The sequence below is a fragment of the Pristis pectinata genome, chromosome 16, assembly GCF_009764475.1.
Source record: "Pristis pectinata isolate sPriPec2 chromosome 16, sPriPec2.1.pri, whole genome shotgun sequence".
Taxonomy (NCBI): Eukaryota; Metazoa; Chordata; class Chondrichthyes; order Rhinopristiformes; family Pristidae; genus Pristis; species Pristis pectinata.
The window spans coordinates 18,943,074-18,957,670 of record NC_067420.1 but is presented as its reverse complement, the minus strand read 5'-3'; the positions used below and the strand labels follow the sequence as shown (position 1 = coordinate 18,957,670).

Below are 14,597 nucleotides of genomic sequence, written 5' to 3'. Positions count from 1 at the left end.
AACTAACCTTTTGACAGGAAAAAAAACATTTTTGTTAAGGAAGAAAATTTTTGGTCTCAGACTACTTCTCAAAATACCATTTTCCAAATGGTCAATTTTGAGCATGTGGTAATTTCGCTTCTAGAATTAGAGGTTCTAGTATCATGTTAACAACTATTGTAAATGGATAGTAAGAAATTCAGCTTCTTATTTCTTCCAATATTATTATACTTATAAACAATGGAAAAGTAAAAGAAAGGAAATTAAACAGCATATGTTTAAAAAGAGGAAGAAAAGCAAAATTCATTCTTACAATTTCTTTCTTCAGAATCCTCAGCAGATGACTGAAAAACATAATAAAAATAACTTCCACAGTGAAATAAAATTTTAATATACCAAAAGTTAAAGAAAACAAACTTTAAAAGTAGGTGATGTCTCGCACAGCTCTCAAATCCACACAGTTCTTAAAGAGACACATGTGGATAACCTGTCATACTGATGAGACAGGAATTGTGATGGATTGTGATGGAGGTCTGGCACATTATGTCAAGTTGTTGCCTCACTAGTCTATGGGACAGCTCCCCGGGTGTTTATGAGGCAGACTTTACAGGATCGATTGGGCAAGGATCAACTCTGAAGTGTCAGAATTTGATGCCTAGGTCAATGCCAGGTGATTTGTCCAGGTTTATTCTTTCTCTGTTTGAAAATATTGGTAATGGTACATCTGGGTGGTTTGGTAGCCACTTAATTCCCAGCCACATGGGATGAGCCTGGAATCACATAAAGGCCAGGCTGGGTGACTATAACAAATTTCCTTCCTGAAGGACATTGGAGAAGCTGATAGTATTTTTATGACAATCCAGTAGTTTTGTAGTAGTTCTTTCCAAATTCCAGATTATTGACTGAATAAAAGTTCCACAGTGTAGGATTTGAACTCAGACATCTGGACTGTCCAGTTCTCTGGATTATTAATGTGTGCCAGATCTGAAAGAAAATATGACTTACTCTCAAAGGCAGGACAGCATAAAACACAATCAGGCATAGGGCTATAATACCTTTAAACTTTCATGTTGACAGCTAAAAAAACTTTGGTTAGGCCACACTTGGAGTATTGTGTGCATTTCTGGTCATCCCATTACAGAAAGGAAGTGGAAGCTTTGGAAAGGGTGCAAAAGAGGTTCATCAGGATGTCACCTGGATTAGAAGGTATGAGCTATAAGGAGAGATTGGACAAACTTGACTTGTTTTCTCCGGAGCCTTGGAGGCTGAGTGGAGACCTGATGGAAGTTTATAAAATTATGAGAGGAACAGATAGGGTAGACAATCAGAATCTTTGTCCCAGGATAGAAATGTCAAATATTAGAGAACATGCACTTAAAGTGAGAGGGGAAAGTTTAAAGGAGATGTGCAAGGTAAGTTTTTTACCCAGGGTGTGGTAGGTGCCTGGAAGGAGTTGCCAGGGGTAGTGGTGGAAGCAGATACAATGGTTGCATTTAAAAAGCTGTTAGATAGACACATGAATATGCAATGAATGGAGGGATATGGTTCATGTGCAGGCAGAATCTCTGATCTAAAGCCAAACTCATATTACAAAACCTGCTTGCCCAACAATCTTGAGAAACGTGCCCAATCTTGTCATAGGTAAAATGCTCTCTCTCAGAAGCATGTTTCATTTCAGACTCTTCTTGCTTCCAAGTATGTGTGGGATATGCTTTAAATTTATTCTTTACAGGATACATATCCTGATAATCAGAGGGATTTGAACTCCACTGACAGCAGGACTGTATCTCTGATCCTGTAGCTGTTATTGTCAGGATCTTGTCAAGTTTGTACCTCTGAATCATAACCAACCTCCACAAATTAACTCATGTTTTTGTCCTGCCTGTGTCTCCTGAATTAACTCCTGACATGTTGTTTTAGCAAGAGGTTTCATGTGAGCTACGTGAGCTCTCATCCATCGGTGGATATTGTCTCCTGTCTATTGATTCTGATCTCACCCTCCTCCTGTGCTACACTGTAAACATACTGCAATCTGTTAGCTGATGTTTCTAGTTTTCTTCTTTACTCTGAATAATTTATGTCATAAACACATCACCTCTCCTATACACGGAAGCCTCCTAACATGTCCCTTAGTGCCATCCCAAGTTCCTCTTGGTCAGATATTCCTGATTCATGATCCCTCCAAGATGTCTCTCTTAGTGCAGCCGCAACATTCTCCCCTAATCACTAACAACTCCCCCACTTCTTTTACATCTCTGTCATGTCTAAAACATCTATTCCCTGGAATGTTGAACTGCCAGTACTGCCCTTCTCTCAGCCAAGTTTTTATTCTTTTCCACCATGTCTAAATCATTCCCTCCCTCTGCCACCCCTCCCATTGCACAGATAATGCTGCTCTAACCCTGTAACTTCTGCTGCAGCCTCGTCTATTGAATAGTCGGCATATGCTTCAGATTCCATGTGTTGTTCTTGAAGCTCCCGCACAACTGCTTCTAAACAACTACACTTCTGAAATGCCTCATTATTTTCTTCTTGTTCACTGTTTAATCCTTCCCACTATTTGCCACACTAAAGTTGTATCTCAACTGCTTATCATTCTTAGTACTGCAATTATCTCTGTGCTTTTCCTTTCTTCTACTCTCTGTATCCCTTGACAATGTTTTCATCAATTGCGTTATCACTGGACCCTTGCAACTTTTCATCATTTTCCTGCAGCTTTACATCTTTTCCCTTTAATATTTCAATTGTCTCCTGCAATAATCTTTCCTTCATCTGATGTTCCTGCATTGACAGTGATGTTCCCTACCTATATACTAACAACCTCAGAGGTTTTATCTACTTTTTTATTTTTCTTATCTGTAAACTTTCCTCCCATTCCTCAGCCTTTTTTGCAAGAACTGCTCACAGTTGCAATGAATATGTACAGTACATTGCTGACTTTCGCACCTAATCTTCAAGTTTAATCCGAACCCATGTTGCTTGATTAAAAGTAGTCAAGACTCACAGAGCAGCACAACTCAGAATTGTAAAAGTTTATTAAAACTAAATAAACACAGCACATAATGTGACATAATACACTACAAGTAATACTGTAGAAAACTACAACAAGTTATTTGAAATGAAATATTGTAAAATGCCATATGCTGACGTGGCCTTTGTATTCCGTCAATCTAAAACATCCTTTACTCTTCATTGTAACTAACTGCATCTTACATATGGCTATCTTGGAATGTTACTCATTCCAGCTGTCACTTAAAGCTTGTTCCTGGTGATGAACAGGTGATCAATCTTGTGCACAATTACCTTGCAGATAGCTGTAACCATACTCTCAAACATCTTTAGTATAATACAAAAGAATCTCACTTGTTACAATAAATATATCTTGTTCAAGTTGATATAATTTCATAAATCAATGGATTTAATTGACCCATATTATCAATTTTCACAGAATAAAAGTTGTGATGAGGAAGATCTCCGAGCCTGTCAGCATCTTGGAAAGATCTTACTCTTGTCATCACTGTCATCTGTCATCACTGTCATCACTTGTCTCTTGTCATCTGGATGTATCACGGCTTGGTACCACAACTGCTCTGCGCAGGACTGCAAGAAACTGCAGAGAGTTGTGAACACAGCCCAGCAAATCACGGACACCATCCTCCCCTCCTTGGACTCTGTCTTTACCTCTCGTTGTCTTGGTGAAGCAGCCAGCATAATCAAAGACCCCACCCACCCGGGTCATTCTCTCTTCTCTCCTTTTCCATCGGGTAGAAGATACAGGAGCCTGAGGGAACATACCACCAGACTTAAGGACAGCTTCTACCCCACTGTGATAAGACTATTGAACGGTTCCCTGATACAATGAGATGGACTATGACTTCACGATCTACCTCATTGTGACCTTGTACCTTATTCCACTGCACTTTCTCTGTAGCTGTGACACTTTGTACTGTTATTGTTTTTACCTGTACTACCTCAATGCACTCTGTGCTAACTCAATGTAACTGCACTGTGTAATGAATTGACCTGTACGATCGGTATGCAAGACAAGTTTTTCACTGTACCTCGGTACAAGTGACAATAATAAACGGATACCAATACCAATACTAGCAAATTGACTTGAAAATTCTGCAGATGGTCATACTACAAAAGATCTGTACAGAAAGTAAATAAGTAGTGCCCTTGGGTCTTTATGAAGATCTCATTTCACAGATTCATAGTTTCTTTAAAAAGCTCTGATACTTCTTGGCATCAATTTTTAGTTGATGTTAGTAACTGACTACACCATAATCAAACTTCTTTCAAACAAACAAGTAAAAGCAAAAGATTTAAAATAACAGTGGATAGAAAAGTAAATATCTGCTTTTTATTTGGGAATTCTTGAAATGTATTGTTTATTATAACATATCTATAAATATAAATGGACAGCTTAGTGAAATGCTTCACGGTTTTTCATTGATCATTTCTATGATGAGATAATGTTTCAGTCACAAGTTATTTACATTTCATCTTTTATACAACTAATATAAATTAAATTCCATCCTAAAGCAATATAAAATGGACAGACCTTTTCAGCACCAAGTGTTTGAACAGATTTCTAATAATTTACTTACAGTTTTTCTGTAAGTCATTGGCTGTTAACCTTCTTGAATGAAATGCAATTGAGACCCTAATGGAATACAAACCCATTACTCATCCTGAATGACCGCAAATTTTATATTTATGGTGTTACGGACTCAGTGAAAGTCCCTTTAAGATAGAGAGTGTGTGTGTATGTGTGTGTGGGGCGTGCTTACGTCAATAGAAGATAAAGGACGTAATGACGTTGTTGAAGAAGTTAGAAGAAGAAGAAGGAGAGAGAGAGAGAAGGGAGAGAGACACCAGCCTGCTTGTTTTCTCTATCGATGGATGAGAAACAATAACTGTGTTTGCCACTGAAATCCATGTATGGAAGTTGGAAGTAATCCGGTGGAGTTCACTTTGTTGCTGACCTGTAGAAGGAAACAGGTATTTGTGTGTGGACGACCACGATTCGGATGCTTTTCGGGGTGAGGCAGTCACTACCGAGTAAACACTGGAGTGTCGTTTGGGTTCCATCGTGGAACATTTGGATTTCGTATGTACTCTCTCTATGTTTTTCTACATCTACATCTTACCTTCAGACAACGGTGGTTGTTGAAGAAGCCCTTGCTCATGTTTCACCTTATGGCTTGCGGAACTGAACTTTAAGAACCATTCCGGAACTGGGAGTTTTGGACTTTGCCACCCACACACACACACAAAGAGTTTAGTTTTGGGGTTAACGTTCGAGGTTTAACATTTTTGAATTCTAACATACTAACATTTTTACTTTTATTTTACGTATTATCATAAGTAGTGATTAATAAAATAGTTTTTAACACTGAATCATGCTCAGTGTGCTTCTTTTGTTGCTGGTTCGTGACAATGGAATATCAAGTTTCTTTGTCCACATTAATACTTTCATGCCCTTAAATACTTATTGTTTCAAAGTTCTTTTTAATGATATTATACCTTTCACCTTGATCTTTTGTGTTAATATTTCAGTCAAATTAAATATGATAAAACATACTGGCTAATTGCTCTTTGCTGTCAGTGGGAATTTTTCAGTGGCATTGGTTAGCCTGGATAATATCATAGCTGTTTCTGGAGGTCCGGAAATTGATGGCCGAATAAAATAATAATACTTCACCAGAAACGATCTTGTACATTTTGTAAAACATTTCTCATCTTTGCTTTTTCAAGTATTGAGACTATTATTTCAGGTACATTTTCTTCCTTGACAGTTTCTTTCCATTCCACTAGTAGGGGATATAATGTTGCATGCATCATATTCTTGTTCTCTGTTAACATATGCTTACGTATTCTTTGAGCACCTTGAATCAAAAGTAAATTAAGAAACTTGGTAAGCTTCTTTGCTGGGATCTTCTGATGTGCCACAAACTGAATAAGTGCATCATCACACACTGTTAAAAGAAAGAAAAGTCAAAACTTAGCAATTTATTCAATATCCTCTATTGGCATTGAGCCGTCGATATTTCCAGTCAAAATAAACCTTTGTGCTTTCCTTTTTCCAAGAGTCACAAAAAGAAATGAAAACATCAGTAGAAGTCCCAATTGAATCTTTATAAACTCAAGACTTGTGGGAGAGCTAATATTTTGCAATAATGTGTCATATAGATTGGTTAAAACAATTTTCATGTTAAGCAATACAGATAATGTTGGGGATATAGTTCTACTTACTAGTTTCATTATAGTTCTATGCATTTTAGGGTTGGTGAAGGGGGTGGGTGAAGACGAGAAGTGTATTTCTATCCTTTGTTTCTTCTTGTGGTCCTCTTGAGCTAAGCTATGTGTTAACCTATGTTTTATGATCTGCATTATTTTAATATAATGGTGCTATGAAGGAGAGATGAGGAATTATCCAGAGTCCAGGTCAGTATTTACACCTTGAGCAATATCACTGAAGTAATTATCTGGTCATTGTTTTAGGGTGTTGCGTGCAAATTTGTTGCTGCATTTTCTACATTCCAGAAGTCCATGATGTAACAGTGCAACACAGCAGAAATATTTAATTGATTGCAAAGAGCTTTGGGTCACCTTGAAGTCAGAAAATATGCAATACAAGAGCATGCATTATTTTCTAAGTGCCATAAAATTTAATATTTAAAATTAACCAGCAGCATTAAGATAATCTTGATCAGAAAATGCCAGTTACTGGATGGCTGAACTGTTCATGCCAGCAGTTGCTTTATTTGATGAGCAGGACAAGTGTAAGTTCCTATTCCTGACTCTTATGTCTCAAAGGTTTGTGGATACTGCTTGGAGTTTTCCTGCATTTTAACTATTACAAAAATCTTCTGAACTACAGCAAAGAACACAGAGCACTCCAATGAGATTAGTATTTTGACAGAACTGACCTACCAGTAATAAATTCTGATTACAAATAAAAAAACATTTCATAACATATTGGACATTTAAGAATGGTACTGTAATACAAGAGAAAATTACTTTACATACCTGATTTACTGATGGAAGTTCCAAAAGATTTCTTGCAGGGAGTACACAGGGTGTTGTGATATCGGTTACCTGGGACATTGACCACTAAACCTTCTACACTACAGTTTGTGTGTGCAATACAATGTTCTGAACTAGAGGATGTTGGAGAGAAAAAGCCAGCAGAACATGGTGCACAGCTTGTATCTTGGAAGGCCGTTCCTAGAAAACACAAAATGCATAGGTTCAGTTAAAATTCAGGGGGAAAAAATCAATTTCGGAAATGCATATATTATTGCATGCAATATACATTGTATTGTGGAGTTTAAACATGTTCCCATTTCAGAATGGCAAGAGGTAGCATATTTGTAGTCTATGATGAATTTGGGAACCCCATTAGTTTTCATGTAAAGTAGAATAAAACAAAAAATTGTGGCACACCTGTTTGAATATAATCTCCTATATGCCAACCCATTAAATTCCCCTTTAAAAAATATACTACAGGTTGAAATGACAGCCAAATTCAGCTTTAGTTCTGAGAATACATAAACATGTACCTTCAACTGACTTATCAGTGGAATTAATTATTCTATTCTGTCCTCCAGGATAAGTTCACTAGCTGCAGTAATAACACATATCTTTACAGTTTCCCCTTCGCAAGTTGTACATATTATAGTTTAGACACAATATGCGGAAAAATAAAAGGATCGTAATTCCTGGAAACAATCCACAAAATCAAGACAACAGATGAATAGTGAAAGATCTAATAATGGAAATATTAAATTTACCTGCTTTAATCACACCAGCACCAGCAGGGCACTCAGTGTGTTTCAGGCAGAATTCAAACCCTAAGTAATAACCAGCCTTGCATTCACACACTCTGTTATGTGTGGAGTTGCACTGTTGCTTTTCGTACTGATTCTCCACACAGAAGACATTACAGTAGCGACATTTCTGAAGGTAGTTCCAGTACTGAGTATAATGCAAGTCTGGGCAGGGCCCACAGATTGTTGGATGTGAACTGGTACAGTGCTTTTCCGCAAACGTCCCTGGTGGGCACTTCTCACATGTCACCATCTGACCAGTTATTGCATCTCTTCTTTGGTAAGTAGGTTTGGCTTTTACCGGCTCAGCTGGACTTGAAACACTTCCTATCAGTGCAACACAGAAAATGTACTGTAAAGGAAATTATAACCAAGGCATTACTAAAACTATCCATCATTGCCATTCACATTACATCCGAAATAATTTTAGGCAAAATACTCCTTTTGGTTGCCTGTACTTATAAATAATAAAATGTACCAACAGCAGCCAGATAAAACAGTCTTTTGTTGGTAAGGCAATACATAGGCACGATAAGCCGCATGAATTCCTTCTGTGCAGTCTGATTCTATGAAGTAAAATTTAAAACTCAGGACTCTATTAACTTAAATATATCAAGTAATTTACGTTTCGAAATTTGGTATTCCGATTTAAGATCCCTGACAATGAGATAACTCAAAGCACTCCCCCGCCAGAAGTGCAGAACCCACAATGTTCAACATATAAACCCAAAAAAGATGGGGTTACATGAATTTGACAAGCTGGGAATCTGAGCCCCGTTCACGGGATGGCACCTCCGACACGCCACAAGCGCCCCAAGCAAGGAGTACTCCGGACTTCGATCCAGTAGTCTCATTCTGTTTCACGGGCTGAATGTGGTACACGGACAAGCATCTGAATTGTCGCTTCAGTAATCTAAAGGCAGCAGAGTGGATTCCCGAATCGGCAAAATGCTCAATTAATCACGCTGCTACTTAACATGTTACAGTACATGACACAGTTGACTACATTAAAGACAATATATGAAGGAACGATCTTTATATATAAAAAGACAAAATTATTAAATGTGGTCAAGGTTTCTCAATTAAAAATAGCGTAACACTTTAAGCGTTATCGAACCACGATTTTAACACCTGTGAACATAGAGTCAATAATAGCGGAACTTCTCACGCCTGTTCATCCGTTTACCTTGAAGATCATGCTTGGTTGCTCAGGATTTGTTCGTCAACTGAGGATCCCAATCATCGGATCATTTTATTGGGTTGGCGTGACGTAACAGATGATTCATTACGGAATGTTGACATTAGTTAATGCACGTTCATATAAAGGAAGAAGGAAATGATTGATGGAATTTCCCGGTTTTCCTGATATATGGTTTGCCTAGAAATATTACTTTTTGGGAAATATCAAAGTTTCATCGGTATCAAAACTATTCGTGGTTTGGTGATTACAAGAAGGACGAGTGAGCACGGTTCTGGGAATACTGTTTGGGGCTAAAACACATGTTTGGCAATAATATTACGTTATGGCACTGGAGCGGTTGTTTAACGAACAGTGGACTGCTTGGCATTGACTTAGTTTATTCTCGAGTGTGTCCGTTGAAAAAATAATGTTACTTCCAAGTTACATATTTGGATTGTACATCCAGTCCTGGGTTTCACGTAATTTTCGTAGTACTGCAAGTACCGAGCGCTCCCTGGTAACAGCAGGATATTTGCAATTACCATCTTTCATCTCAGCTTGAGAAAGTTGGGGCCGTAATCGTTTCTGAGCACGGCGACATGTGGAGGTGAGCGAGAGAGGGGCAGCGGTTCATGCCGCACGGTGCACTGTCTCTGGCGGGCTTGCACGTCCTCCACCTGACCAAGAATCAAAGCAGAACTGACGGTCACCCGTGAGCAGGAATACGTTTCAGGAAAAGGGGAAGGGGTGGAGGGTGGGATTTATCCCCTGGGAACCATCATGGGCCGTATGGCCACTTTGTGTCATTGTAAAATATCTATGAGAGGGGGAGAAATTAATCGTAAAAAGATCTGGACCCGGCAGTGAAAGGTGGTAATCAGATTTTTTAAAAAACTTGGTGAAGCTGTAAATTACGTTAGCAAAACCATTACTAGTGGTAGGGAACCACCAGAGGCAATGGCTATGATCAATGTCAGACCTAGAATGTTGTAAGTTGCAGAAATGAAAGCTGCAATGAATTTCCCTCAGCTTCTCTGGATCTATGAAACAGAGTCAGAACTTGAGTGGAAATCGGATGGAGAAATAAAATGACAGGTGTCCTGAAGTTTGGGTTCACTCTGCTGAACTGAACGGAGGGGTTCTGCAAACTCGTTCTCTGCGGGTGAGGAAGGGGGAAGAGTTCAGAATTCGATGAGCAGACGCACAGAGACTTCCGGTAAGAAAAACCGTGAAGGTAACATTGACAGTTGAAATCTTTGACCTATGCATGATTTTCAATAAAGAATTTTTTAAAAATGCATAAAAAAGATTCACCATTCAGTGGTCAAGCATGTGTAGGTCTCTGTAAGAAGCAATTTTATTTTCCGTGCCAATAATTGCCCAGACTGTGTTGAAACAACAGTTGTCTACATGGGTCCAAAAGTTCAGAGTTTATTACATCTCTTTCAATTTATCATATTTCCTTACAAGGAAACCATTTGGCCCATTAAGTCTGTGTTGACTCTCAGACCAAACCCAATAAATCTCATTTCCCCATCAACACACACAAAATGCTGGAGGAACTCAGCAGGTCAAGTAGTGTCTATTGGAGAGAAATAAACCGTCAGCATTTCGGGTCAAGACCCTTCATCAGGACTGGAAAGGAAGAGGGCAGAAGCCAGAATAAAAAGGTCGAGGGAGGAGCACACGCAGGCAGAGGATAGACGAGTTCAGGTGACAGGTGAGTCCAGGTGAGAGGGGGAAGGTAGGTGGGTGAGGGAGGGGGGAGATGTAAGGTGATAGGTAGAAGAGGCAAAGGACTGAACAAGGAATCCAGTAGGAGAAAGCAGTGGATCATGGAATAAAGGGAAAGAGGTGGGAGATAGATGGGCAGGTCATGAGGGTGGGGGAAGGGGAAAGAGATGGGGGAGGGGGCCACAGGAATGAGGGAAGACAAAGGGCAGATAAAAAGGGGGGAGAAGAGGGGAGGTGTTACCAGAAGTTAGAGAAATCGATGTTGAGGCCATCAAGTTGGAGACTACCAAGGCGGAATACGAGCCTTGTATGGAGGTCTTGTTCCTCCAACCCACTTCTGGCCTCAACATGGCAGTAGGGGAGGCCATGTCGGTATGGGAGTGGGATGTGGAACTGAAGTGGATGGCCACCAGGAGATCCTTTCTTTTGCGGCGGATGGAGGGAAGGTGCTCGACGAAGCGGCCCATGGATGCTGCCTGACCTGCTGAGTTCCTCCACCATTTTGTGTGTGTTGCTCCAGATTCCAGCATCTGCAGAATCTCTTGAATCTCATTTCCCCATTTACCTCCCCGTAACCTAGTCTCTTCCACATGCTCATTAATATCCCCACCCCCTACCCTTATTGTCTACTGCAGGACAGAGTGGATGCAGAGGATATCAATGCTCATCTCTGAACTCTCAATGAGGCCATCTAAAGTTCTCATTGGCTTCATTGAAATTACTGTGGAGAAGATTTATGGTCAGTAAAAATCACAAGGTTCTGGTCATGCAAATGCTTTTGAAACTTGTCATACTGAAAGTGTTCACTAAACCCCCCTTAAATAAAGAAGTAGTCAGTGACTCTGCTCTGCTTAGGTTTGGCATCAAAGTCTCTTCCCAATAATTTGCTCATCACCCTTATTGTGATAAAAGTACACATACCACCATAAGCTCACATCATGGGGCCACAGCAATGTCTTTACTGAATCACAATGAACAAGAACTTGTGAACGCAACAATAAATGCCCTGATTGTTGCTGCAGCTTCTTGTTTTCCTGGCCACTTCCTCTCTGTCTTGTGATTCAGCAACATATCTAGATGTCCCACAGATGGCAGTAAACACCACAGTGGTTCAGCATTCAGAAGCATGTCTCTAGCTCTATCAAATTAGTCAGATTATGCGCACGCAAAATTGCTCTAACCTTGTCCTCAAATGGTGGAGTCTATCAGTATCTATCAAGACAGTTTACTACTGAGGCAGCAAAGGCACACTTTCCTCACCCAGACTTCTTGTAATCATTGAGGTATACCTCTAGATTCTCTTCATGCTCCTGTTTTTTCCAATCACCAAGGTCACTGAGGTGGTTTATGACCCATGACAGGTCGTGGATTAAACTAACAATCGTCCTCTTGAAAAATGCTCAGAGCTGATCCTACACCAAATGGAAGTCTGTTGTTTTGGAACAGTTCAAACTAAATAGTCTTTTGAACCTCTGCTGGCAATCAGGGTTAATGGTTGTAAAGATCTGTCCACTTCCCAGCCGAACAAGCAAATCAGTCAGAGTTAAGGGGTACCTGTCTATTTTTGTTTTTCTGCTGATTATTACCTTACACTCTCCACAGATCCCAATGATGCTGTTTCCACTAAAAGAATGATTAGAGCAGCCCAGTTAGCAAACTGAACTAGTTCAATAATCCTTCCTCTAGCAGACTCCAGCTCTTCCCCAACTGTTTCCCCCATACAGTAATGTGCAGGGTGTCCCTTGAAAAATGAAGCTCTAGGATTCACCTTCCAACGAATCATTGGTTTCATATCTTGAATACCATCAATTCATCAGGAAACAGCTCAGGGGATTACTTAAGTGTGGCTGATGCAGTTTCTTCATACTACCCAATCTAGCTTTATCTTTGATAGCCATTTCCAGATTTCCCACCTCGCAAATTAGACCTTTGCCCAGGAACAACCATCAGAAGAGGAAACTTACCTTTCAATGTCCCTGTCATGGTATTCAGAGTTGGGACATCTGCCCTGGTGATGGTGGCATGTTGATTTTACCCAAGGTCTCATAGAGGGTGATCATCCAAGGCAGCATGTCAGCGATCTTCTCTGCAAAGCTGTCTCCGTGAGCCACAGTCGGATTTTCCTTTCCAGAAGGAGGTGTACCTTCTCCCTGCCGCCCCTCTCAACAAGCCGTGCTTTGCTGAGAGCTACAATAATGAGATGGAGGCTCATGAGCTCTGAAACTACTCTTCACATGTGCCCTTTAACTCTGCCCAGTTTTATCACTCAGCTACACACAAACAATGATATCAACTATTCAATTAACCTCCCAACCTACACATCACTGAAGTGCAGGGAAATTCAGAGCAGCTGGAGGAAACCTACATTGTCTTGGAGACAATGTGCAAATTCCACACACACAGCACCAGAGGTCAGGATTGAACCCGGGTCACTGGAGATGTGACAATATTGAGGTTGTGCCTCATGAGCTCCTGGATAATGATGGCTGCTCATCTCTCCGAGTGATCACTTTTTGGGCTGTCAATGAGTGTTCCCACATTCCAGGTTCCGAAGTTTAGCTTTTCCATGCTTTGACCCCAGTAACAGTGATTCTGCTGGGTTAGGAGTCAGTTCCCAGTTAGGAGAGATAGGACAGCCTAAGTTTTGCATTCAGGAGGAGCAAAAGAAGAGGGCTGATCTGTCACTGATACAGTTGCTGCAGGATACCCCTGTCCTGAGATGGGTGCCTGACCCCCTATCACACATCTGCTGCCTGTGTGCAGATTTTGACTGGGGGACTTCAGGTATCCCAACCATGCCTCTGTTGCCAATCCTCCACCACCACAGGGTTTTTTTGATCTGTTGGAAGTCTGCATGTATTTTAATAAAGCCCCACCATTCCCAGAAATCAGTATCGTGAACTTTTGTTGCACTCATCTGTGCCAAATGTATCCTTCCTTGGACAAAGAAACCAAAGCTGTACACAATATGCCCCTTTTACAATGTTTTAAAGATTAAATATTGAACATGTTTGAGTTTATCTATTGAAATAGCTTCTGAGCCACCCACATCAAAATGTTGAATTACAGAGAATGCCCACGGCAAAATGCAACGCCCTAATGCACTCATTCTTTTTCTAACGTATCGTTGATTCTAATAAATGCAAAGTATTGAGGTTCAGGCAATTCTTGTGCTATTTTGACTAACACTCTTGAAATTTGATTAAATAACTGTATGATACTTAGTCATCATTTATAAAGCCTGCCAGAAAATATTTTGCCATCTGAGTCATTGGTTTGCTTTATCATTTGAAGAATTGGCTTGATACTCAGGAATAAAATATTTTGTTTTCTATTTTACTAAGTGGAATCCTGTGATGACTAATATTCAGCTAGCTGGACTGGCTTAATAATCCTTGAAGTGTGACTAGTTACACGTAAGTTATAAACATGTTGAAAGATTTGGGACAGCATAGGAATGTAATGCTCTCAGCTCCAGTGACCCAGGTTCACTTCTGATGTCTGGTGCTGTGTGTAGTTGCACATTGTCCCTGCACATTGCACAATTCCTCTGATTTCCTCTGTATCCTGAAGATACGGAGGTTGGTAGGATAACTAGATATTTGATATTATGGTTAGTGCGTAGGTGAGTGATAGGATCTGAGTGGAGTTAAAGGGCATTTGTGAATAAAGTGAGTTTAGTGCAAATGGGTGCCTGCTGGTTAGCACAGACTCTATGGGCTGAGGAGTCTGTTTCTATGCTATATGACTCTGTGTGAAGTCAAGTGTTGGAAGCCCAAAAGTCAGAAATGCGAGGGGAGATTCACAACATGGAAATGGCAGACTACTTCAACTTCCTTGCATTATTTTCACAGAAGTTATGAAGAGGA

The 14,597-nt window shown here is 40.1% G+C and overlaps 1 protein-coding gene across 2 annotated transcripts; it reads right to left on the bottom strand.

Moving 5' to 3' along the window:
- Positions 1–2,996: 2,996 nt before the first annotated feature.
- On the bottom strand, positions 2,997–9,051 carry LOC127578821 (tumor necrosis factor receptor superfamily member 6B-like). 2 transcript variants are annotated; one of them, XM_052031296.1, is made up of 4 exons: positions 9,001–9,051; positions 7,779–8,166; positions 7,015–7,212; positions 2,997–5,960 (listed from the first exon to the last, which is right to left on the bottom strand). In XM_052031296.1, the coding sequence occupies exons 1-4, from the start codon at positions 9,010–9,012 to the stop codon at positions 5,683–5,685; spliced, it is 876 nt and encodes a 291-aa protein (XP_051887256.1). In that variant the 5' UTR covers positions 9,013–9,051; the 3' UTR covers positions 2,997–5,682. The 2 variants fall into 2 exon arrangements, with proteins under 2 accessions (XP_051887256.1, XP_051887257.1); XM_052031297.1 differs by lacking the exon at positions 9,001–9,051 and adding an exon at positions 8,946–8,970 and having other exon boundaries at positions 7,779–8,141.
- Positions 9,052–14,597: the final 5,546 nt, after the last annotated feature.